A 24,684-nucleotide genomic window follows, 5' to 3' on the forward strand; every position below is an offset into this window, starting at 1 on the left:
GATTTCTACAGTCACAGAAGTGGAAAGTTACTGCAGCATTGGCAGACTTGTAAACAGCGAAAGAGAATATACGTGGCTCGAATGAAAAGTAATGCCTCCACCTTTGTTAATTGGGTTTGGATGGGAATATTTTAATAAATTAAACACTGAAATAATCCTTACAAGGGAACCTCCCCATCGCACCCCCCTCAGATTTAGTTATAAGTTGGCACAGTGGATAGGCCTTGAAAAACTGAACACAGATCAATCGAGAAGGCCTTGAAAAACTGAACACAGATCAATCGAGAAAACAGGAAGAAGTTGTGTGAAAATATGGAAAAAAATAAGCAAAATATACAAACTGAGTAGTCTATGTGCAAGATAGGCAACATCAAGGATAACTTCAGCCTAAGAGCGCAGTGGTCCTGTGGTTAGCGTGAGCAGCTGCGGAACGAGAGGTCCCTGGTTCAAGTCTTCCCTCAAGTGGAAAGTTTACATTCTTTATTTTCGCAAAGTTATGATCTGTCCTTTCGTTCATTGACATCTCTGTTCACTGTAATAAGTTGAGTGTCTGTGTTTTGCCACCGCACTGCAAAACCGTGCGATTAGTAGACGAAAGGACGTGCCTCTCCAATGGGAACCGAAAACATTTGATCGCAAGGTCATAGGTCAACCGATTCCTCCACAGGAAAACACGTCTGATATATTCTATACGACACTGGTGGCATCATGTGCGTCTCATGACAGGAATATGTTGCCGACCCACCTAACTTGTACACTTGGCGAATGGGTAAAAAGATTCTTCTACCTTGCCCGATTTAGGTTTTCTTGTGGATGTGATAATCACTCCCAAAAAAGTGATCGCATCGGACGGACAGATAATAATTGTCTGGAAATAAAAAATTAAATTTTTCACTCGAGGGAAGACTTGAACCAAAGACCTCTCGCTCCGCAGCTGCTCACGCTAACCATGGCGCTCTTCAGATTAATTTGTCCATAATGTTGCATATGTTGCACATGGACTACTCAGTTTGTATATTTTGCTTATTTTTTTCATAGTTCCACACAACTTCTTCCTGTTTTCTTGATTGATCTGTGTTCAGTTTTTCAAGGCCTATCCACTGTGCCAACTTATAACTAAATCTGAAGGGGATGCGATGGGGAGGTTCCCTTGTTAGAATGTGATCTTTAATTATCAGTATTCACTTTTCCACAACATAATCTCCAGCCAATTGGATACATTTCTGCCAGTGATGAAAAAGTTTTCTGAAGCTGTCACGGAAGAAGTCGACACTCTGTTTCCACAACCACATACTCATATGTCCTTGTGAAATGCCAATTGTGCTTGCAATTTCTCTCTGAGTGATACGACAATCGTCCTGAATCAATCTGTCAGCATTTTGCTGTCACAGGACGTCCAACTCTTTGTTTGTCACACAGGTCAGTTGATCTCGCCTCAACATCTTTAAACTTTCTCACCCAATGACGCACAGTACTCACATCAACAAAATCACTACAAACTGCTTTCATTCTCTGATGAATCTCCTTTGGGATGACACCTTCTGCTGTCAAGAATTAAGTGACTGCACGTTGCTTACATCGCATTGACCGACCGTCTGCGCTGTGTTCCATGCTTTACACTCTAACAATACAACCGTTCACTGCTGAGGCTTCCCACCAACTGGAGCTGTAGAGAAGAAGCTACGGAACAAGCCAGTACGCTGCATACCAATGCTGCTGACTGTTGAAGAGTTACGAAGGTGGAGGCATTACTTTCCAGTCAACCCTCGTATTACTGATCATTAAAATCTCTGTAATGTGTAAGAAACAAAAAGGCCAATATTAACTTCCCACAATGAAAATTACAAATGTAGAAAAATGTCAGTTTACAATTAAATGGTATAATAGAGTAGTATCGGTCATTAAAAAGATCACTGCTGAAGCCATTATCTGGTGAGAGTCACTTTTCTTGAATGTAAGTAGTAAGCCTGCATTTCCCTTAGGGTGGGTCAATATCCAGTATATTGTTATATGCAAGCACTGAGGAGAGAAAGAAAAGCTTTCTCTGAATTGCTTCAGGCAAATGCTGGGATGGTTCCTATAAGAGGACACGGCCAGCTTCCTTCCCTAACCCAATGAGACCAATGACCTCACAGTTTGGTCTCCTCCCCCAAAATCAACCCCAACCCACCTTAAGCAAATGTGGACAAGTTGCCCTTTGTTAAGTGTTGGATTACAATTGAATAAGACCAAAAGATTGTTAAATTATAAAGGATAATTTGTGAAACACTAACAGGTACAATATCTAAAGTCAAATTTATGGGAGAAGTATCTCTGACTGCTACAGGCAGTCAATTTCCCAAGGAACTCAATAGTAACCTTTCCATGCTTAGAATCGTGGAAAATAAAAATGAAACCAGCAATATAGTTTCTATATACATCACATCATTATCCATCTCAGGTCCAAAAGAAGAAGAATTAGTGTAAAATGAAACTGGAGTAGTTTAATCAAGCAGTTCTTAAACAAAACACAGACAAAAAGCAGTACCGATGTCTAAACATTGTTGTTAATAGTTTCTTCAAAGCTACCAAATTATCTCCCTACAAGTGGAACAATGCTTAAAAAGAAGTCATTGGATAAATGGAAATTTAAAATCAAGCCGTGTGATATGCGTGGAGGGGGGAGGGGGGATATGAGACTGCTAGAAACTTGGTAGCCATTTTGGAAGGCCCTGTCTCAGCTGCAACTTGTAATTTTCTATTGGAAAAGGGATTATGTGACATATCACATAGATAAAGAATTACACAAGAAAAACAATGGCACCTTTCATTTGAGCACAGCTTTATTCACTCTCAGGCTACGTTTCGTCCTTACAGGGGGTGTGAAAGTTGACGAGCTGAAGGAACTGAGATCTGATATAGGAGGGATAGCACCTGTATTGTTGCACAGGATTTTAACCAATGTCATCCAAACAGATCACCCAGTACCGTCAGATGGGTGATGAAACTTCTCGCAAAATTCTGTGAAAGTGGCTCTGTCCCAAACAAACAAAAAGCTATATGATCAGAGAACTACAGATGGAGCAACATCGACTGCTATTCTGACATAATTTGGTAAGAGTACAGAGGACAGTATGTGCTGCAACCGAAAGGTGGGCTTAGCTGTAGGTCAGTAATAAGGGATCTAGCACCACATAATTGACACCCTTACAAAATGCAATCAGCTCAGGTACAATTCTCATTGTCGGGTTCAGTTCGCAAAAAGGATGACACACAAGCTGTACAAAGACCATCATTTCCTCTAAGACATACTTCTTACTGATAAAACTAATTTCTATGTCAACGAAAATGTAAATAAACAAAATCACAGACACTGTTCAAATGTCACTGGTGTGACTCATCAATGGTAGGTAATGCCTCAGAAGTGGTGGTTTGGTGTAGAATATGGGATTCTTGTTCTGGATCGGACATAGCCCCAAGAATGGCAGGAAGAAGATGACACAAGAATAACTATAATTATGGAATACCTGGAGCAGTTTCACATTAACTTGGTACACACGTGACTTATTTGATATAGCACCCATAAACATGGGAAGGGTGGTCACAGATAAAATAAATGTAAATCTACTGATATTAGCATTGAATATCCAGGTTGTTTTTTTAAAGTTAGGAGGAATGGTGACAGTTCCTGTGACATTTAAGTTCAAATTTAGTCAAATAAAACTCTGGATTTTATTAGAATAGATATAATTTAAAAAAAGAAACACCCATGCCTCGGGTTTTACCACAATCTCCTCTCCAGCCCCTCCCTCCCCAAACCCCCTATATAGTCCCATAGGGACTGCAAAGACAAGATTATGATAATTACAGCGTGCTTTTAGTTATTTACACAGTCATTCCTCCTGATCGTCTTACAAGAGTGGAATGGAAAGAACCTCTAATATATAACACAATGGGAAGTTCTTTCTGTCAGACAGTGCTCAGTGGCTTGTAAGTATAGATGTATATCGGGCAGTAATAAATAGTCAGCAACTGGTGGTAAATTACCACACACTGTGCTGTCCATATCACAAAAAAAGCAAGTGCCATCAATTCACTGTACAAAAGTTGATGATATTTGCAGTAGTAGCTGTAATCAGTGGCTTTCCTCTTATAGTCTGGTACCGCATGTCGTGGAATTTGAATCCGCGCCAGGCGTCACGGACGTCAAGGACCCCTAGAGGTCACTGCACCATCACGCTGTAAGCTGTGACAGTGCATGCCTCCTGCCCCTCTATTAGTGTGAGGGCGCCACAGTGAAACACGTGGTTCCTGCGGCCAATATCGGCGCCCCAGATAGAGTACTTAAGCGCCTGCCTCTCGCTTAGCCAGTCAGTCTAATCTTGCGTATGTCTGTGAACACATCGCCTCGCGTTAGACAGCTCACTTACTTGTTCTATGTACGAGTGGGCATGTTTGTTAGGTTTCCTGTGACTCCGTTGTTCGATCTTGTTGTTCGTTCTGTCCTTCGTTGGTCGTGTCCGTCCTCTCCCATTGTGTTGTTCGCGGGCCTCTCCACAGGTCCCACCGCGCTTTCGGTCATTTCAACCCCACGACCATCCCGGTCGCAGTTACAACATTTAGTAAAACATTTCGATGTCAAATACAGTTTTTATTCCCACAGAGGTTCCTGCAATCTGGAATACTACGTTTAATAAAACTGCATTTGTAATGTGTGTGCCAGTCTTTCAGTGAGTTACATGATGAAACATTATAATTATGACTGTAGATATGTCAGAAGGTTGGGGGGGGGGATTAAATGCATTTTTACAGTTGGAGTTCTTCATTGGTTATGGAATTCAGTTCCATCTAGGAAACATGACAAACTGATTTTGTTTTATATTGTTCAGTAAAAATTTGGAAACATATTTTATAAAAATTAATTTCTGTAGTCTTGTAACATAACAAATATTTTGTCATTTCAAAATCTTGTGTTGTATTGAATGTGCATCTGATATGAAATTAAAAGTGTGACCAAAGCATACAAAGTCAGTGCAATATAGTTCGCTAAAGCACTCACACAAGTTTTTAGCCTTAACACATTTTTTTCATTCTTTAGATCCAGCCAAAATATAGAGCAGCACAACATTGTTTCTCTTCCATTGCAGAAGTGTGTGTGGAACCATTAAGATGAGAAACAAGCAGTTAAAACAACTGATAGTTCAGGGAATAACATGTTTATTGTCACTGAATCATAATCTTTACATAATATACAAACAAAGTAGTCTTTCCTATTAGTGCTTTATTTACACCCAGCTTCACACTACAGTACAAAAATAAACAATTATTTCACAGTTATTATACAAATATGCTGTGCAAGATGTACAATTTCCTTCCAAAATGTGTACATAAGTATTTCACTTCATAAAATGCCAACATGGAAACAGGATGCACAGTAAACATTATAGTGAAAATGTGTGTATATATGTGACAGTTAGTCCCACTACATTTTGCTTTGTCCAAATGACACTTCATTGCACCAAGATGGCCTCTCAAATGTCTGCTGTTTCTGGAAGAGATGAGTATGCAGATTTTGATAAATTTTTCCATCTGAGTTTCCAAGTAAAGAATTCAATATGAAATCTGGTGGAGCTATGGCATCAGCAAGTGAGACAGCTTCATTCTTCAGCTGAGTACACAGGTGCATAATTCCCTCCCTTAACATCTCAGATGCCTGAGGGCCATTCACATATCCTCCTGAAATAAAAGATGCAATATTTTGGTACAAAAATTTTGTTAAATTCATAGCCTTCAATTACTTTTTGGAACCATTATTTACTTCTTCAGTGGAGCAATAAGGAAATATTGTGTGTGTGTTTGGGGGGGGGGGGGGGGGGCTGTTAACTTAATACCCAAATAGAACTCTTGGGGATGTAAGAGACTTTCTTGTCATTTAATAATTATAACCTATAATCACAACCTAAATAAGCTAAAATGTTTGATCTGTTCTATTATTAATCATAGTGTTTGTCAATACCAGGTGTTCTCCTTTAAACTCCTCTGATTTTGTCTTCTTTTGTGGTATCATGAAATGATGCTCTTCACAAATCTTAAATAATATGTAAATATATTCCATTTATAGATCATGTTCATTATCCACCAGCATTGTGGCACCATCTGTGTATAAAAGACCGTTCGAGTGAGAATCTCCGTTAAGATTAATTTCTCCATTAAAATCTTCCATTTCCAGATTGCATCATCTACATAAATGTTCAAAAGTATGGGTGAAATTCTGCACTCTCGTCGAACTATCTCCTTTGTTGTTATAAGCTGTGTTAGTGTGCCATTTACATCTAAAATTACAGTTGCATGTTTGTATGGACTCTGAAATGTTCATTAGGTGTTGCAAATGTCCTCTTTACTATGTACTGCTCCATAGTTTCTCTCTATCAATAGTACTGAATGCCTTAATGAAACCAATAAATTATAACTGGGCTTCCCTATTATACTCTCTGCTCTTCAATTATTTCTTTAATTATCAATAACGTATATGTTGTCGTGCGCCCTTCCAAAATGCCTTTTGTTCATCACATACCCCACTCACATTTAAGGAACAATATGAAATACAAAGCAGTTGCAGGTATTTGCAGATATCAAGACTCGGTAGAATATCAAGACTTGGTAGAGTCTATATTATGGGTGTTCCACAGATGATACATATTATGTACTCTTTTGTAAATAATCTTGAAATTAAATTTCTACTCTGTAATGATGTATACCTCATGATTAATATTTTTACAATTTAAAATTGTGCGCTAGAACACAGATTGTATTTCTGGTATGAAGTAGGTCTAGGTACTCTGCACAGAGGAGGCAGGGATAAGGGAGGATTCAGGGTGTTACATCCGTGTCCTTAACCAGCAAGTCAGAATTGATGTCTTCCGCTGAATCTGAAACTGAGCCACTGAATCACACTATGTTGCTGGAAAATTTTTGGCGTCATGCCAAATGGAGGCAAATACAAAAGGGTGGGAGATCTGTTAACTGTCAGTAGATCAAAAATAGAGTGAAATTGGGGAAACACCAGCAAGGTATGAGAAGGAACACCAGGTGCACTGCGTATGTATAGCTGTGGGCCTGTGTGCTGCCAGCTATTGAGAGGACAGTGTGCAACCAACTGCAGATAGTAGGGCAAGTTGGAACAAATTATACCTCTTGTTTGGGCTCCAAGGTCTTGCAGCGACTGGCAGAGAAGTTTGATAATACCATCCTTTCACACAGTGTTGCAATGAAGTTCACAGTCTGCAACATTGTCCTCAGAACAGAGTGTGACAGCCCCCCCCCCCCCCCCCCCCACACACACACAAGTTCTGAATTGAGTGGAAGGCTTGAACTAGTTTCCCTTTCTTTATTTAAGATTAGGTGACTCCATCTAGTCTAGACTTGGACAGCTGTAAGAGAACCGTAAGTGTCAGTGTTGTAAGATCAAAACCAGTGCTCTCCACAGGCAAAGGTATTAAAATCCTAGTGGTTAACTGCTAAAGCATTCACAACTAAGGGCCAGAGTTCGAAGAACTGCTAAAAACCAGAAGAGTTCTCATATTACAAAGTACAGAAATGCGGTTAAAATCTGAAATTGATAGCGGTGAGAATTTGGGGAAAAATTACATTACAAGGAAAGGCCAAAGTGACATGGATGTGGTGTATTTTTCACAGTTGACAAGACATTCAGAATCACCAATATAAACTGAAACTGCATACAAGAGTGGTCTGAGCAAAATTGAGTGTCAAAGGTAGACATAAAGTCATAATCGAAAATTTCTGCCAACCATCATACTCACCACCAGATGTAATCAAATACTTAAGAAAAAACCAAAGTTCATTAGGACATAGAATAACTTCCCCAATAGAACTGACAGAGGAGATTTCAATAATCCAACAGCCAGTTGTGGTAATGACACTTATGTAATCAGTGGACGTGACAAGACATCGTGTGAAAACAATATTAAATGCATTTTCTGAATATTACCAAGAACAGACAGTTCAAAACCTCACTCTTGGAGGAAATATATTGGATCTAATGGCAACAAATAGATTTGACTCATTCAAGACATCCACATTGAAATCGATGTCAATAATCATGATGAGCCAGTTGTAGCAACAGTGATTACCAAAGTATAAAGGGCAGTTAAAACAAATAGAAAGATTTATATGTTCAGCAATACCAGAGAAGGAAATTTACTACTGACAATATAGTGGAGATGCTGAGTTACAATAGGCACAACAAAAAGATTCACACAATTATAGCTTTCAGCCATTAAGGCTTCTGTCAGCAGTACACACACACACACACACACACACACACACACACACACACACACACGTCTGAAATCTCAGACACCTGAACCCACACTGCGAGCAGCAGCACCAATGCATGACGTGTGTGGAGACTGGGTGGGGGTAAGGAGGAGACTGGGGTGGGGAGAGGGAGGGATAGTATGGTGGGGATGGCGGACCGTAAAGTGTTGCAGTTTAGACGGAGGGCAGGAGAGAAGGTGCGGAAGGAAGAGGGGGTAAGTAGTGAAAAGGAGAGAAATAAAAAGAAATTAAGAGACTGGGTGTGGCAGTGAAATGACAGCTGTGTAGTGCTGGAATGGGAACAGGGAGGAGGCTGGATGGGTGAGGACAGTGATAATGAAGGTTCAGGCCAGGAAGGTTATGGGAGCAAAGGATGTATTGCAGGGAAAGTTCCCACCTGTGCAGTTCAGAAAAGCTGGTGTTGGTGGGAAGGATCCATATGGCACAGGCTGTGTAGCAGTCATTGAGATGAGGGATATCATGTTTGGCAGCGTGTTCAGCAACAGTGTGGTCCGCTTGTTTTTTGACCACAGTTTGTTGGTGGCCGTTCATGTGGACAGACAGCTTGTTGGTTGTCATGCCTACATAGAATGCAGCACAGTGGTTGCAGCTTATCTTGTAAATCACATGACTGGTTTCACATGTAACCCTGCCTTTGATGTGATAGGTAATGTTAGTGACAGGGCTGGAGTAGGTGGTGGTAGGAGGATGTATGGGACAGGTCTTGCATCTGGGTCTATTACAGGGGTATGAACCATGAGGTAAGGGATTGGGAGCACGGGTTGTGTAAGGATGGATGAGTATATTGTGTAGGTTCGGTGGACAGGGGAATACCACTGTAGGAGGGGTGGGAAGGATAGTGGGCAGGACATTTCTCATTTCAGGGCACGACAAGAGGTAATCGAAACCCTGGGGGAGAATGTTGTTCAGTTGCTCCAGTCCCAGATGGTGCTGAGTTACAAGGGGACTGCTCCTCTGTGGCCGGACTGTGGGACTTTGGTGGTGGTGGGAGACTGGAAAGATGAGGCACGGGAGATTTGTTTTTGTACAAGGATGGGAGGATCATTACGGTCAGTGAAGGCTTCGTTGAGACCCCCAGTATATTTTGAGAGCGACTGCTCATCACTGCAGATGCAATGACCACAGGTGGCTAGGCTGTACAGAAGGGACTTCTTGGTATGGAATGGGTGGCAGCTGTTGAAGTGGAAGTATTGCTGGTGATTAGTAGGTTTGATATGGATGGAGGTACTGATGTTGCCATCTCTGAGATGAAGGTCAACAACTAGGAAGGTGGCTTGTTGGGTTGCATAGGACCAGGTGAAGCAAATGAGGGATAAGTTGTTGAGGTCCTTGAGGAATTTGAATAAGGTGTCCTCACCTCCATCCAGATAGCAAAGATGTCATCGATGAGTCTGAACCAGGCGAGGCCTTTAGGATTCTGGGTTTTTAGGAAGGATTCCTCTAGATGGCCCATGAACAGGTTAGCATAGGATGGTGCCATGTGGGTGCCCAAAGCCGTGCTGCGGAATTGTTTGTAGGTAATGCCTCCAAAGGAGAAGTAATTGTGAGTGAGGATTTAATTGGTCATCGAGACTAGAAAGGAGGTTGTTGGTTCGGAATCCACAGGGTGTCTGGAAAGGTAGTATTCGATAGCAGTAAGGCCATGGGCATCAGGAATGTTAGTGTACAGGAAGGTGGCATCAATAGTGACGAGCAGGGCACCGTATGGTAAAGGGAAAGGAACTGTGGAGAGTCAGTCGAGGAAATGGTTGGTATCTTTTATATAGGAGGATAGGTTCCGGGTAATAGGTTGAAGGTGGTGGTCTACAAGAGCAGAGATTCTCTCAGTGGGGGAACAGTAATCGGCCACAATGGGGTGTTCTGGGTGGTTGGGTTTATGGACTTCAGGAAGCATGTAGACGGTGGTAGAGCAGGGAGTGGTAGGGGTAAGTAAAGAGATGGACTCTGGGGAGATGGCCCTAAGGATTTGAGTAGTGACTGGAGATCCTGCTGGATTGCTGGAATGGGATCACTGTGGCATAGTTTGTAGGTGGAAGTATCTGACAGCTTCTGCCATGTAATCCTTGCAGTTCAAAACAATGGTGGAGGATCATTTGTCAGCAGGTAGGATTATAAGGTTGGGATCAGTTTTTAGATGGTGGACTGCAGTTCTTTCTATGGATGTTAGGTTAGTTTGCATGTGAGGGATTTGGGGAATTATGCTGAGGCAAGGTTCGAGGTTAAGAAATTATGGGAAGTTAACACGGCAGTTTGGAGGCAGTGGGTGTGGATCATGGTTGGATGGAGGAGTGAACTGATTTAGGAAAGGTTCAATATTGATCTTTGGTTGGGTCTGATTGGTCAGGTTGGTGGCAAAAAAGTGTTTCCACTGTAGGTACCGGGAGAAGGAGAGAAGGTCCTTAACTAGTCCTGCATGGTCGAATTTGGGAGTGGAGGAAAAGGTGAGGCCTTTGGAAAGGACTGATATTTCTGTGAGACTAAGGCTTCTGGGGAAAAGTTTGTAACTGTGTTGTGGGCCTGTTTAGGTTCTGGGCTCTGAGTAGGACAAAGAGCTTTTTGAGGTGGCTCAACCTTCGTTTGTCACTGACTTCACCCATCCATCCCTCTCCCTGTTCCCATTCCAGCACTACACAGCTGTCATTTCACCGCCACAGCCAGTCTTTTAATTTCTTTTTGTTTCTCTCTTTTCCACTACTTACCCCCTCCTCCTCTGCACCTTCTTTCCTGCCTTCCATCTAAACTGCAACACTTCACGGTCTGCCACTCCCACTAAACTTGCCCCAGCCTCCTCCTTACCCCCTCCCAGTCGCCACTCCCATCATGCACTGGTGCTGCTGCTCGCAGTGTGGTTTCAGCTCTCTGAGACTGCAGTCGTGTGTGCATGTTGCGTTTGCGCGCGCGCGCGTGTGTGTGTGTGTGTGTGTGTGTGTGTGTGTGTGTGTCTACTGCTGACAAGACCTTAATGGGCGAATGCTATAATTGTGTGAATCTTTTCGTTGTGCCTATTGTGACTCAGCATCTTTGCTATATGGTGAGTTGCAACTTTTATTCTCTGGTATTGTTACATTCCATTGTTTGATTTTTGTCTGACGCCTTTTTTTCGATCCTAACCTGTTTTCCTTTGTAACTACATTCTTTTTTGTCCACTATGCTGCTTCTTTCTTTTCTTTCCTGTGTTTCTCTTGTTCCCTTACGAACCACACTGCACGCTCTACTTATGAGCCACGTGCAACAGACGACCTCAAGACCACGCTGATTGTTAGTGTAGCGTCTTAGGTCCCACACTACTCCTGCGGATATAATGAATTCGATACCTGCAAACTGATCACACTCCCTGTGTCAATTCCCGTATTTTTGCATGTTGTCTCCCGCACTTTTCTGGTGCCACACGATCTTACATCTCTAACTAAGAACCTCTCCCCACCCCCCACATTTCCCCAATCTATCCCTGTTCGCACCCACTAAATCCACCTCATCCAGTCACATTTGCTGTCCCCCTTACACTTATCCGCCCTCAAACGTTCTACCCACAGTAATACACATATATTTATTATTGATTAGGTATTCTCTACTTTGACCCCTGTGACTTTTCGCCAATTTTAGTGAGTTTTTGTCTTCCACTATCGTCGCCTTCCTCAGATTTCATCTCGTTTTTTCTCCCTTGTGCATCCATTTCATCCTTTTTTACTTTTCACACGTATTTGGGTGTATTTTTGCATAATTTTTCGGACGTAATTCTAATTTCTTACGTAATTTTTTGCACCACCATGGATCCTTGCTCCTTCCATATGCGTCAATACAGAAAAGTTTCCTTATCCCTAGCCAGATCCCAGTCCCACATACTGTTCCTGCATTGTTGCTTGGCTCATGGAATCCCCCATAATGGCCTTACCATCAAATTACCTATCTCCGGTTGCCACCCCTCCTTTAACAGTGACCTCCACCTGTTCAGATTCCGCCAATCCTTAGCCCTCACCAACATAGTCGTGAAAAACCATATCAATCTAGCCCAATCCTCCTTGCAGTTTCTCTCCATCCGCAAAATTCTCCTGCTATGTTGTTTTGTTGTTGTGGTCTTCAGTCCTGAGACTGGTTTGATGCAGCTCTCCATGCTACTCTATCCTGTGCAAGCTTCTTCATCTCCCAGTACCTACTGCAACCTACATACTTCTGAATCTGCTTAGTGTATTCATCTCTTGGTCTCCCTCTACGATTTTTACCCTCCACGGTGCCCTCCAATGCTAAATTTGTGATCCCTCGATGCCTCAAAACATGTCCTACCAACCGATCCCTTCTTCTAGTCAAGTTGTGCCATAAAACTTCTCTTCTCCCCAATCCTATTCAATACCTCCTCATTAGTTACGTGATCTACCCACCTTATCTTCAGCATTCTTCTGTAGCACCACATTTCGAAAGCTTCTATTCTCTTCTTGTCCAAACTAGTTATTGTCCATGTTTCACTTCCATACATGGCTACACTCCATACAAATACTTTCAGAAATGACTTCCTGACACTTAAATCTATACTCGATGTTAACAAATTTCTCTTCTTCAGAAACACTTTCCTTGCCATTGCCAGTCTACATTTTATATCCTCTCTACTTCGACCATCATCGGTTATTTTACTCCCTAAATAGCAAAACTCCTTTACTACTTTAAGTGTCTCATTTCCTAATCTAATTTCCTCAGCATCACCCGACTTAATTTGACTACATTCCATTATCCTCGTTTTGCTTTTGTTGATGTTCATCTTATATCCTCCTTTCAAGACACTGTCCATTCCGTTCAACTGCTTTTCCAAGTCCTTTGCTGTCTCTGACAGAATTACAATGTCATCGGCGAACCTCAAAGTTTTTACTTCTTCTCCATGAATTTTAATACCTACTCCGAATTTTTCTTTTGTTTCCTTTACTGCTTGCTCAATATACAGATTGAATAACATCGGGGAGAGGCTACAACCCTGTCTCACTCCTGTCCCAACCACTGCTTTCCTTTCATGTCCCACGACTCTTATAACTGCCATCTGGTTCCTGTACAAATTGTAAATAGCCTTTCGCTCCCTGTATTTTACCCCTGCCACCTTCAGAATTTGAAAGAGAGTATTCCAGTTAACATTGTCAAAAGCTTTCTCTAAGTCTACAAATGCTAGAAATGTAGGTTTGCCTTTTATTAATCTTTCTTCTAAGATAAGTCGTAAGGTCAGTATTGCCTCACGTGTTCCAACATTTCTACGGAATCCAAACTGATCTTCCCCGAGGTCGGCTTCTACCAGTTTTTCCATTCGTCTATAAAGAATTCGCGTTAATATTTTGCAGCTGTGACTTATTAAACTGATAGTTCGGTAATTTTCACATCTGTCAACACCTGCTTTCTTTGGGATTGGTATTATTATATTCTTCTTGAAGTCTGAGGGTATTTCACCTGTCTCATACATCGTGCTCACCAGATGGTAGAGTTTTGTCATGACTGGCTCTCCCGAGGCCATCAGTAGTTCTAATGGAATTTTGTCTACTCCCGGGGCCTTGTTTCGACTCAGGTCTTTCAGTGCTCTGTCAAACTCTTCACGCAGTATCTTATCTCCCATTTCGTCTTCATCTACATCCTCTTCCATTTCCATAATATTGTCCTCAAGTACATCGCCCTTGTATAAACCCTCTATATACTCCTTCCACCTTTCTGCCTTCCCTTCTTTGCTTAGAACTGGGTTGCCATCTGAGCTCTTGATATTCATACAAGTGGTTCTCTTCTCTCCAAAGGTCTCTTTAATTTTCCTGTAGGCAGTATCTATCTTACCCCTAGTGAGACAAGCCGCTATATCCTTACATTTCTCCTCTAGCCATCCCTGCTTAGCCATTTTGCACTTCCTGTCGATATCATTTTTGAGATGTTTGTATTCCTTTTTGCATGCTTCATTTACTGCATTTTTATATTTTCTCCTTTTATCAATTAAATTCAATATTTCTTCTGTTACCCAAGGATTTCTATTAGCCCTCATCTTTTTACCTACTTGATCGTCTGCTGCCTTCACTACTTCATCCCTCAGAGCTACCCATTCTTCTTCTACTGTATTTCTTTCCCCCATTCCTGTCAATTGTTCCCTTATGCTCTCTCTGAAAGTCTCTACAACCTCTGGTTCTTTCAGTTTATCCAGATCCCATCTCCTTAAATTCCCACCTTTTTGCAGTTTCTTCAGTTTTAATCTACAGGTCATAACCAATAGATTGTGGTCAGAATCCACATCTGCCCCAGGAAATGTCTTACAATTTAAAACTGGTTCCTAAATCTCCTGCTATGTAATCCCAAATTCCTGGAACCCATAACACACACTGAAACTCTGGCCCTTCAGGAACTTGAGCAACATGCACAATGCCACCTCAAAAAACTCTCCATCCTACTCACTTCCTACTCCCACTTTGGAGTACCACTGACTACCACTTCTACAACAACCTCCAAACACCCTCATATTGCTGACGAACCCTGTCTCACAGACCCTACTACACTTACCCCACCCTCCAAAACTCCCTCCCACCACCACACAGAGCCCAGAACCTAAACAGACCCACAACACAGTTATGAACCTTTCCTCCAGGAGCCTTAGAAATATCAGTCCTTTCCAAAGGCCTCACCTTTTGCCCCACTCCCAAATTCGACCATGCAGGACTAGTTAAAGACCTTCTCTCCTTCTCCTGGTACCTACAGTGGAAACACTTTTTTGCCACCAACCTGACCAATCAGACCCAACCAAAGACCAATATTGAACCTTTCCTAAATCAGTTCACTCCTCCATCCAACCATGATCCACACCCACTGCCTCCAAACTGCCGTGTTAACTTTCCATAATTTCTTAACCTCGAACCTTGCCTCAGCATAATTCCCCAAATCCCTCACATGCAAACTAACCTAACATCCATAGAAAGAACTGCAGTCCACCATCTAAAAACTGATCTCAACCTTATAATCCTACCTGCTGACAAATGATCCACCACCATTGTTTTGAACTGCAAGGATTACATGGCAGAAGCTGTCAGATACTTCCACCTACAAACCATGCCACAGTGATCCCATTCCAGCAATCCAGCAGGATCTCCAGTCACTACTCAAATCCTTAGGGCCATCTCTTTACTTACCCCTACCACTCCCCGCTCTACCACCGTCTACATGCTTCCTGAAGTCCATAAACCCAACCACCCAGAACACCCCATTGTGGCCGATTACTGTGCCCCCACTGAGAGAATCTCTGCTCTTGTAGACCACCACCTTCAACCTATTACCCGGAACCTATCATCCTATATAAAAGATACCAACCATTTCCTCAACGGACTCTCCACAGTTCCTTTCCCTTTACCACACGGTGCCCTGCTCGTCACTATTGATGCCACCTTCCTGTACACTAACATTCCTAATGCCCATGGCCTTACTGCTATCGAATACTACCTTTCCAGACACCCTGTCGATTCCGAACCAACAACCTCCTTCCTAGTCTCGATGACCAACTAAATCCTCACTCACAATTACTTCTCCTTTGGAGGTATTACCTACAAACAATTCCGCAGTACAGCTTTGGGCACCCACATGGCACCATCCTACGCTAACCTATTCATGGGCCATCTAGAGGAATCCTTCCTAAAAACCCAGAATCCTAAAGCCCTACCTGGTTCAGATTCGTCGATGACATCTTTGCTATCTGGATGGAGGTGAGGACACCTTATTCACATTCCTCCAGCAACTCAACAACTTCTCCCCCATGTGCTTCACCTGGTCCTACGCAACCCAACAAGCCACCTTCCTAAATGTTGAGGTTCTGGTGTAATGTGCATAATAAGTTGTATTGTTTCTGTTTGAAGACTCTGTTGGTCTTTGTCATTGTGGTTCATACATTGGTGGGAGATTACACTTGGGCCCTGAAGATGACCCTGCATTGTAACTGGAAGCATGATTTGAATAAAAAATGTTGGAATGCAGTACAGCTGTTGGTTTCATTTATCATTATTCAAGTGCTTCATGTCCTGCTCTTGTCCCACCATCCTTGATGGATCACCAGAGACTGAAATTTATAATTTTGAGTATTAGGATGAAATAATATCATGACCTTAGGTCTATGTGTCAGGTGCAACTAGCTTGATCAGTTGGTATGGTGACCAACCAGTATATATGTGGCTAACCAACAATGGTACAGTTGAGCCATTATGTGTTATAGAAGGTGCAATATAATACTGAATTACATTCAAAGACCAAAATTAAGATGCCATAAAATTAATATATAATAAATATCAAGCTTAAGGCCTACAGGTTTCATATATTACCACCTTGTAACGTACTTCAAGAATTCATGCTTCATATAAAAGGAGTGACTAGTAGTAGTTGTGGTGGATACTGGTTTGATGCAGCTCTCCATGCTACTCCATTCTGTGCAAATAAGTCTCTTCATCTCAGAGTAACTACTGCAACCTACATCCTTCTGAATCTGCTTAGTTTATTCATCTCTTGGTCTCCCTTTATGATTTTTATCCTCTGCACTTCCCTCCAGTACTAAATTGGTGATCCCTTGATGCCTCAGAACGTGTCCTCCCAGCCGATCCCTTGTTGTAGTCAGGTTGTGCCACAAATTCCTCTTCTCCCCAGTTCTAATCAGTAGCTCCTCATTAGTTACGTGATCTACCCTTCTAACTTTCAGCATTCTTCTGTAGAATCACAATTCAGAAGCTTCTATTCTCTTAAACAGCATTCTTCTGTAGCACCACAGTTCAAAATCTTCTATTATCTTACTGTCTAAACTATTTATTGTCTATGTTTCACTTCCATACATTGCTACATTTCATACAGATAGTTTCAGAAATGACTTCCTGACACTTAAATCTATATTCGATGTTAGCAAATTTCTCTTTTTCAGAAATGCTTTCCTTGCCATAGCCAGTCCGCATTTTAGATCCACTCTACTTCGACCATCATCAGTTATTTTGCTCCGTAAATAGTAAAACTCATCTACTACTTTAAGTGTCTCATTTCGCAATCTAATTCCCTCAGCATCACCTGATTTAATTCGACTACATTCCATTATCCTCGTTTTGCTTGTGTTGATGTTCATCTTATGCCTTCCTTTCAAGACACTGTCCATAATGTTCAACTGATCTTCCAGGTCCTTTGCTGTCTCTGACAGAATTAGAATGTCATCGGGAAGCCTCGAAGTTGTTATTTCTTCTCCATGGATTTTAATTCCTACTCCAAATTTTTCTTTTGCTTCCTTTACTGCTTGCTCAATATACAGACTGAATGACATTGTGGATAGGCTACAACCCTGTCTTACTCCCTTTTCAACCATTGCTTCCCTTTTGTGTCTCTCAACTGCAGACTGGTTTTTGTACAAATTGTAAATAGCCCGTCCCTCCCTGTATTTTACCCCCACCACCTTCAGAATTTGAAAGAGAGTCTTCCATTCAACATTATCAAAAGCTTTCTCTAAGTCTACAAATGCTAGAAACATAGGTTTGCCTTTCCATAATCTATCTTCTAAGATAAGTCGTAGGGTCAGTATTACACTGTGTGTTCCAACATTTCTACGGAATCCAAACTGATCTTCTCCGAAGTCAATTTTTAGCAGCTTTTTCATTCATCTGTAAAGAATTCGTGTTGGTATTTTGCAGCCATGACTTATTAAACTGATAGTTCAGTAATTTTCACAGCTTTCCTCACCTGCTTTCTTTGTGACAGGAATTATTACATTCTTCTTGCCTGTCTCATACATCTTGCTTACTAGATGGTAGAGTTTTGTCATGGCTGATTCTCCCAAGGCTATCAGTAGTTCTAATGGAATGTTGTCTACTCCCAGGGACTTTTTCCAACTTAGGCTTTCAGTGTTGTGTCAAATTCTTCATGCAGTATCACATCTCCAATTTCATCTTCAATTACATCCTCTTCCATTTCCATAATATTGCCCTCAAGTACATCGCCCTTGTATAAGCCCTCTACACACTCCTTCCACCTTACTGCTTTCCCTGCATTGCTTAGGACTGGTTTTCCATCTGAGCTCTTGTTATTCATACAGGTGGTTCTCTTTTCTTCGAAGGTCTCTTTAATTTTCCTGTAGGCAGTATCTGTCTTACCTCTAGTGACATATCCTCTATATCCTTACATTTGTCCTCTAGCCATCCCTGGTCAGCCATTTTGCACATTATGTCAATCTCATTTTTGAGACATTGTATTACTTTTCGCCCGCTTCATTTACTGCATTTTTAAATTTTCTCCTTTCATCAATTACATTCAATATCTCTTCTGTTACCCAAGGATTTATACTAGTCCTTGTCTTTTTGCCTACTTGATCCTCTGCTGCCTTCACTATTTCATCTCTCAAAGCTACCCATTCTTCTTCTACTGTATTTCTTGTCTGTTGTTCCCTAATGCTCTCTCTGAAACTCTCTACAACCTCTGGTTCTTTCAGTTTATCCAGGTGCATTTTTCTTAAATTCCTGCCTCTTTGCAGTTTCTTCAGTTTTAATCTACAGTTCATAATCTGTAAATTGTGGACAGAGTCCACATTTGCTCCTGGAAATGTCTTACAATTTATAACTTGGTTCCTAAATCTCTGTCTTACTATCATATAATCTATCTGAAACCTTCCAGTGTCTCCAGGCCTGTTCCATGTATACAACCCTCTTTCATGATGCGTAAACCAAGTGTTAGCTCTGTGCAAAATTCTACCAGGCAGCTTCCTCTTTCAGTCCTTACTTCCAGTCCATAATCACCTACTACTTTTCCCCTCTCCTTTCCCTACTATCGAATTCCAGCCCCCTATGATTATTAAATTCTCGTGTCCCTGAACTATCTGAATAATTTCTTTTATTGCATCATACATTTCTTCAATCTCATCAACTGCAGAGCTGGTTGGCATATAAACTTGTACCTATATTTACTTTGGTCCAAAAAGGGGTCCAATATTCAGGAACACACATTTTCAATAAATTGCCATTAACCATTAAAAACTGGATTTCAGATAAAGCATGATTTAAACAGAATTTGAAAGACTTTTTGATAGGCAACTCCTTCTACTCTGTAGATGAAGTCTCTTAACTGAGACTGATAGGACAACTTAAATAAAAATGTCTGTTAAATTTCAGTTTTGACTGCACTTTGTCACAACAGTCAAGATTAGGTATTTTGTGTATGATAAATTTATTAATAGTGGATAACAATGTTTCATTCTTACTACTACTACTACTACTACTACGTGATCAGGCCCAGTGGTCCTCACGCATCTACAAGTTTCCTCCTCCACTGTATTCTGTCCATTGCTGCTATCCGCCATTCGTCCACATCTATTGACACTTGGTTTAAATCTTCATGGAGTTCATCTCTCCAATGCTTCCTGGGTCTACCTGGTGGTCTCTTTCCTGTAGGTGTGAAATCCAGGAGCTTCCGAGGCCATCTGTGATCCTCCATGGCCGGCCCATTGCATTCGTTTGGCTTTGACAGTTCCTGCTATGTTGGGCTGCTGGTATAGTTCCTCAAGCTCTTGGTTGTATCTGATCCTCCATTTCCCTGTATCTGCATCCAGAACCGGACCGAAGATCTTCCGAAGCACTTTTCTCTCAAAAACAAGGAGCTTATGGAAGTCCTGTTTCCGGATACTCCATGTCTCACAGCCATATAGAACAACAGGCTGGATCAGGGTTTTGTACAGTCGAATCTTGAACTGTCTGGAGAGATATTTGGACCGAAGCAGTTGTGCTAGGCTGTGCTAAGATAGGTTTCCTGCTTGTATTCTGGCATTGATCTCTGCTTCACATGACGAGTTCTCAGTGAAAAGTGCCCCTAGGTATTTGAATTCTTGGACTCTCTTGTAGGAGTGGTCCCCAACCTGCAGTGATTATAGATGATCAGCAGTCTGACAATCACCATGCCTCATAACGAGGTACTCTGACTGGGCTTCGTTTATGTTTATCCCAAATTTGCTGGCAGCATATTAATTCTGTAAATATTAGCTTTTCCAGTGTACTGTATTGTATTAACCTGTTTTGACAATCTCCTGACGAATCATCAGGATAGTAAGTATTATATTCAAATGTTTCATGTTTTTTATGTATAGTTTCTGACATGTTCCACACCCACAAGAATCATGTCATTTTTCGGGTATATGGAACGAAAACTGAATCTAATGTAATTAATCTACTTCTGTGCTACAGCGTGGGCTTTGTGTCTGTCTTGGCTACTATAATGCATTCACTATGCTGATTATAGTAGCTTATTTGTGCTCCTATTTTTTTTATTCATTATGAAACCTAATCCTGATTTTGCATTTATAACCCTGTATTCACATGATCAAGAGTCTTGTTCCTCCTGCCACCTAACTCACTAATTCCCACTATATCTAACTTCAACCTATCCATTTCCCTTTTAAAATTTTCTAACCTACCTCCTGATTAAGGGATGTGACATTCCATGCTCCAATCCGTAGAATGCTAGTTTTCTTTCTCCTGATAATAATGTCCTCCTGAGCAGCCCTGCCCAGAGATCCAAAAGGGGACTCTCTGGAATATTTTACCCAAGAGGACGCCATCATCATTTAACCATACAGTAAATCTACATGCTCTTGGGAAAAATTACAGCTGTAGTGTCCCCTTGCTTTCAGCCGTTCAGAGAACGAGCACAGCAGGGCCATTTTGGTTACTGTTACAAGGCCAGATCAGTCAATCATCCAGACTGTTGCCCCTGAAACTACTGAAAAGGCTGCTGCCCCTCTTCAGGAACCCCACATTTGTGTGGCCTCTCAACAGATACCCCTCCATTGTGGTTGCGTCAATGGCATGGCTATCTGTATTGCTCAGGCACACAAGCCTCCCCACCAATGGCAAGGTCCATGGTTCATTGATTGGGGGGAGGGGGGGTCCACAGTTCATACTTAAAAATTACTTAATGTTAATGTTGTAACCTCAGGTCTGAGTGCTAAGTACAAATGGCATTATTTATGTCCATTAATAATTAATGAAATAGATACGTAAATGTTACTAAAAGTGTTAGACATAATAATCAATCATACATCGTTATATTAGATACATGAAAACTTTACCAACTGACTATAAGCTAAATGATGAGACTAACTAGTAACAGCCCTTAAGTTAAGGCAAGATCCAAGAGACATAAAAAAACAAAGGATAGATAGTCATCCAAATGTAGCTCAAGGTCTACGTGTGACATGCATAAACCTCAAATAATAATTTATGCTCTAGGAGCTTCATACAATGGTAGCCATTCGTTAAGGTTTAATGTGAAATTATAATATTTGTGTAACAAAACAACCAACCACATAATTGTAATATACATCCACTAATGTAATGCAAGAGGTTAGGAGCTTACACCAGTAATTGACTGAATAATAAATGAAAAGCTTCATTTTATGATGATGATGACTAGGATCAGTAATGCTTGTAGATGCAGGAATACCAAATTGTGTCAACATATTCAACTAAACTTATTTAGTATTCCATGCTCAAGGCATTGTATAAACAATCTGCAGCAGCAATAATAACCATGCATGAAATCATGTAACATCAAAGCATGTGTAGAACATATCATGTGAACAAAGGGCAATTTACATTTTAGCCCAAAGTCTAGATGCTATTGTAGTTCGGGGTCCAGGTACTATCATATGCGAGGGTGATGTTTTTATAAGGGCACGTAATTATGTAACCCATGGCCTAGGTACTAATTGTGGCCCATGCTCTAAGTGCCAACTGTTCTCCTAGGTCTAGGTAAGAATCATCGGCCAAGGTCTAGGTCATACTTATAGCCTAAGGTCTAGGTGTTAATTGTAGTTCAAGGTCTAGATAACATAAACTATCATGTTACTAATGGATGAAACATGAATGGAAGAGGATGTCTCATAACAGTAAACATGAAGTAAACAGTGTCTGAAGTGTAAATGTGAAAAAAGTAATGTAGATCTTCACATTTAAAGTATAAATATGGAAGGTAAATGGTAACCCAATACCTAGGTGTTGATAAACAAGTGACCTAATAGCTACAATAAATACTGAAAATCAGATAGGACAGTAACGAATATGTTTTTAAAAAGGTGAAAGGTGCACTGAAGCAGATTACAGAAATTCATCATATAAGTTTAAAAAACAAACCTGGTTAAATTCAAGTTGATTATTTAGTAAATGATTAGGTACATATTACATGGACGGTACATAGTTTGGACAAGAAGAGAATAGAAGCTTTCGAAATGTGGTGCTACAGAAGAATGCTGAAGATTAGATGGGTAGATCACATATCTAATGATGAAGTATTGAATAGAATTGGGGAGAAGAGGAGTATGTGGCACAACTTGACAAAAAGAAGGGACCGGTTAGTAGGACATATTCTGAGGCATCAAGGGATCACAAATTCAGCATTGGAGGGCAGGGTGGAAGGTAAAAATCGTAGAGGGAGACCAAGAGATGAATACAGTAAGCAGATTCAGAAGGATGTGGGTTGCAGTAAGTACTGGGAGATGAAGAAGCTTGCACAGGATAGGGTAGCATCAAACCAGTCTCAGGACTGAAGACCACAACAACAACACAACATGTTCATTATGACTGCATATTTCCAACCTTTCTACCTTTAGGCATGATATGCAAGATTTTCATGATACAGTTAATGCCACATATTGTATGATGTGCTGATTTTAAATGTCTGCCAAGTTGCTTGTATATACCTGACTTATTTATTAATTATCATAAGCTTGTAGTCCGATAATTAATTTATTTCTAATTTAAATATTGAACTACTAACCATATAGCGAAGATATTGAGTTGCAGATAGGCACAACACTGCCCCCCCCACACATATGACTGTAGTCTCAGTTGCCTGAGACTGCAGTCATGTGTGTGTGTGTGTGTGTGTGTGGCCGGGGGGGGGGGGGAGGGGCGCGCACGTGCATGCATGCATGCTCACTCCCAGCTATATCTGTTGTTGACGAAGGCCTTAATGGTCGAAAGCTGTATCTGTGACAATCTTTTTGTTGTCCCTAACTGAGACTCAGCATCTCTGCTATATGGCGATAAGCAACTTTCCTTTTCATAATGTTGTTACATTCCATCCTGGATTTATCATTGTTTGAAATATTGAACTACCTTACTTTCATTAATGAGAATAAGGCTATCATTATTAAGGCAGGCAAAGGCAATTCGATATTGATTATCCATCATGAGTAGTACATTAGTAAGACAAACATTTTTCTCGAAAAATAATGTAATTGAAGTACATAAGGATCCTACAAAAATCTTACATACTTATTTAAAACACAAGATTGACAGTATATGTTTCCTTCTGAGAGACAGAGAGAACAGAACAGCAAAAATTATGAAATGTAGTTTGCCATGTCACAGCTCTCCGGTTGAAGTGTCATTAACAAGATAGTACAATACATCTGAGTGTGAATGGTATGACTGTGCTAAATTTTGAGTTGAATAAAATTTTGAACAGGAAACTTGAAGATGCTTTAATAGTAGGAATATCTATGAGTTGAGTATTCACCTTCACAACACTGCATTCCAGAGAATTCAGTACTATCATCTCTTGATATAATCAACTTGTACATGAACATACCCATTGGAGAGTGTATTCAAATAATTAAAGAAAACCTAATTAAAAATAAGAATATTAGTGCAGGTGAAATTCTTAAATTAGTCGAACTTATTCAGTTCTCATAATGTCACAACTATTGTGAATCTAATGGAAAAATATATCATCAAAAGCAATGTCTTGCTATGAACCTTGTAAGCTATTTTGTATTTTTGTTAGCAATCTTGAAAATAAATTCTTTCCCATACATAAAAGCTTGGAAGAAAAAACAGTTTATTATAAGACAATGGAAAATCCAGGTTGGAATATCAACAATGTAAGGAAAAGGCGGATAGCTACTTACCACAAAGATGTAAGGCACTCGCACATTAACTTTTGGCCACAGCCTCTGTCAGACGCTCTGGTTCAAGCTACTGGAGATGGTGGTCATGTGTGTATGAGGTGTGCTTGCTTTTGTGAATGAATGGGTGTGTGTGTGTGAGAGAGAGACAGAGAGAGAGAGAGAGAGAGAGTGTTTCTTTTTCTGACAAAGCCTGTGGCTGAAAGATAATATGTGAGTGCCTTTTAGTTGTGCCTGTCTATAATGTGATGTGTCATTTTTACGTAAGTAGAAATCTATTTTTCCTTGCATTGTTGGTTTGTTACAAGAGATATATGGATGAGGTACTTAACCCAATATAATAAGTCAGGTGTATACATGCTTAATATACAGATATGTATTGACCTCAAAAGCCACATCATTCAAGTAAGAAATCAGGAAGGCACACATTCACATAATATAACAGCTTC

At 40.8% G+C, this 24,684-nt stretch overlaps 1 protein-coding gene across 1 annotated transcript in view; it reads right to left on the reverse strand.

The window, feature by feature from the left end:
- Positions 1-5,275: 5,275 nt before the first annotated feature.
- Positions 5,276-24,684, reverse strand: part of LOC126481047 (peroxisomal acyl-coenzyme A oxidase 3-like) — a 250,775-nt gene continuing 231,366 nt past the window's right edge. Inside the window, exon 13 of the mRNA XM_050104529.1 lies at positions 5,276-5,715. Coding sequence (XP_049960486.1) covers positions 5,462-5,715 — 254 coding nt within the window. The 3' untranslated portion in view covers positions 5,276-5,461. The remainder of the gene's footprint in view (positions 5,716-24,684) is intronic.

This window comes from Schistocerca serialis, chromosome 5 (genome assembly GCF_023864345.2).
Source record: "Schistocerca serialis cubense isolate TAMUIC-IGC-003099 chromosome 5, iqSchSeri2.2, whole genome shotgun sequence".
Lineage (NCBI taxonomy): Eukaryota > Metazoa > Arthropoda > Insecta > Orthoptera > Acrididae > Schistocerca > Schistocerca serialis.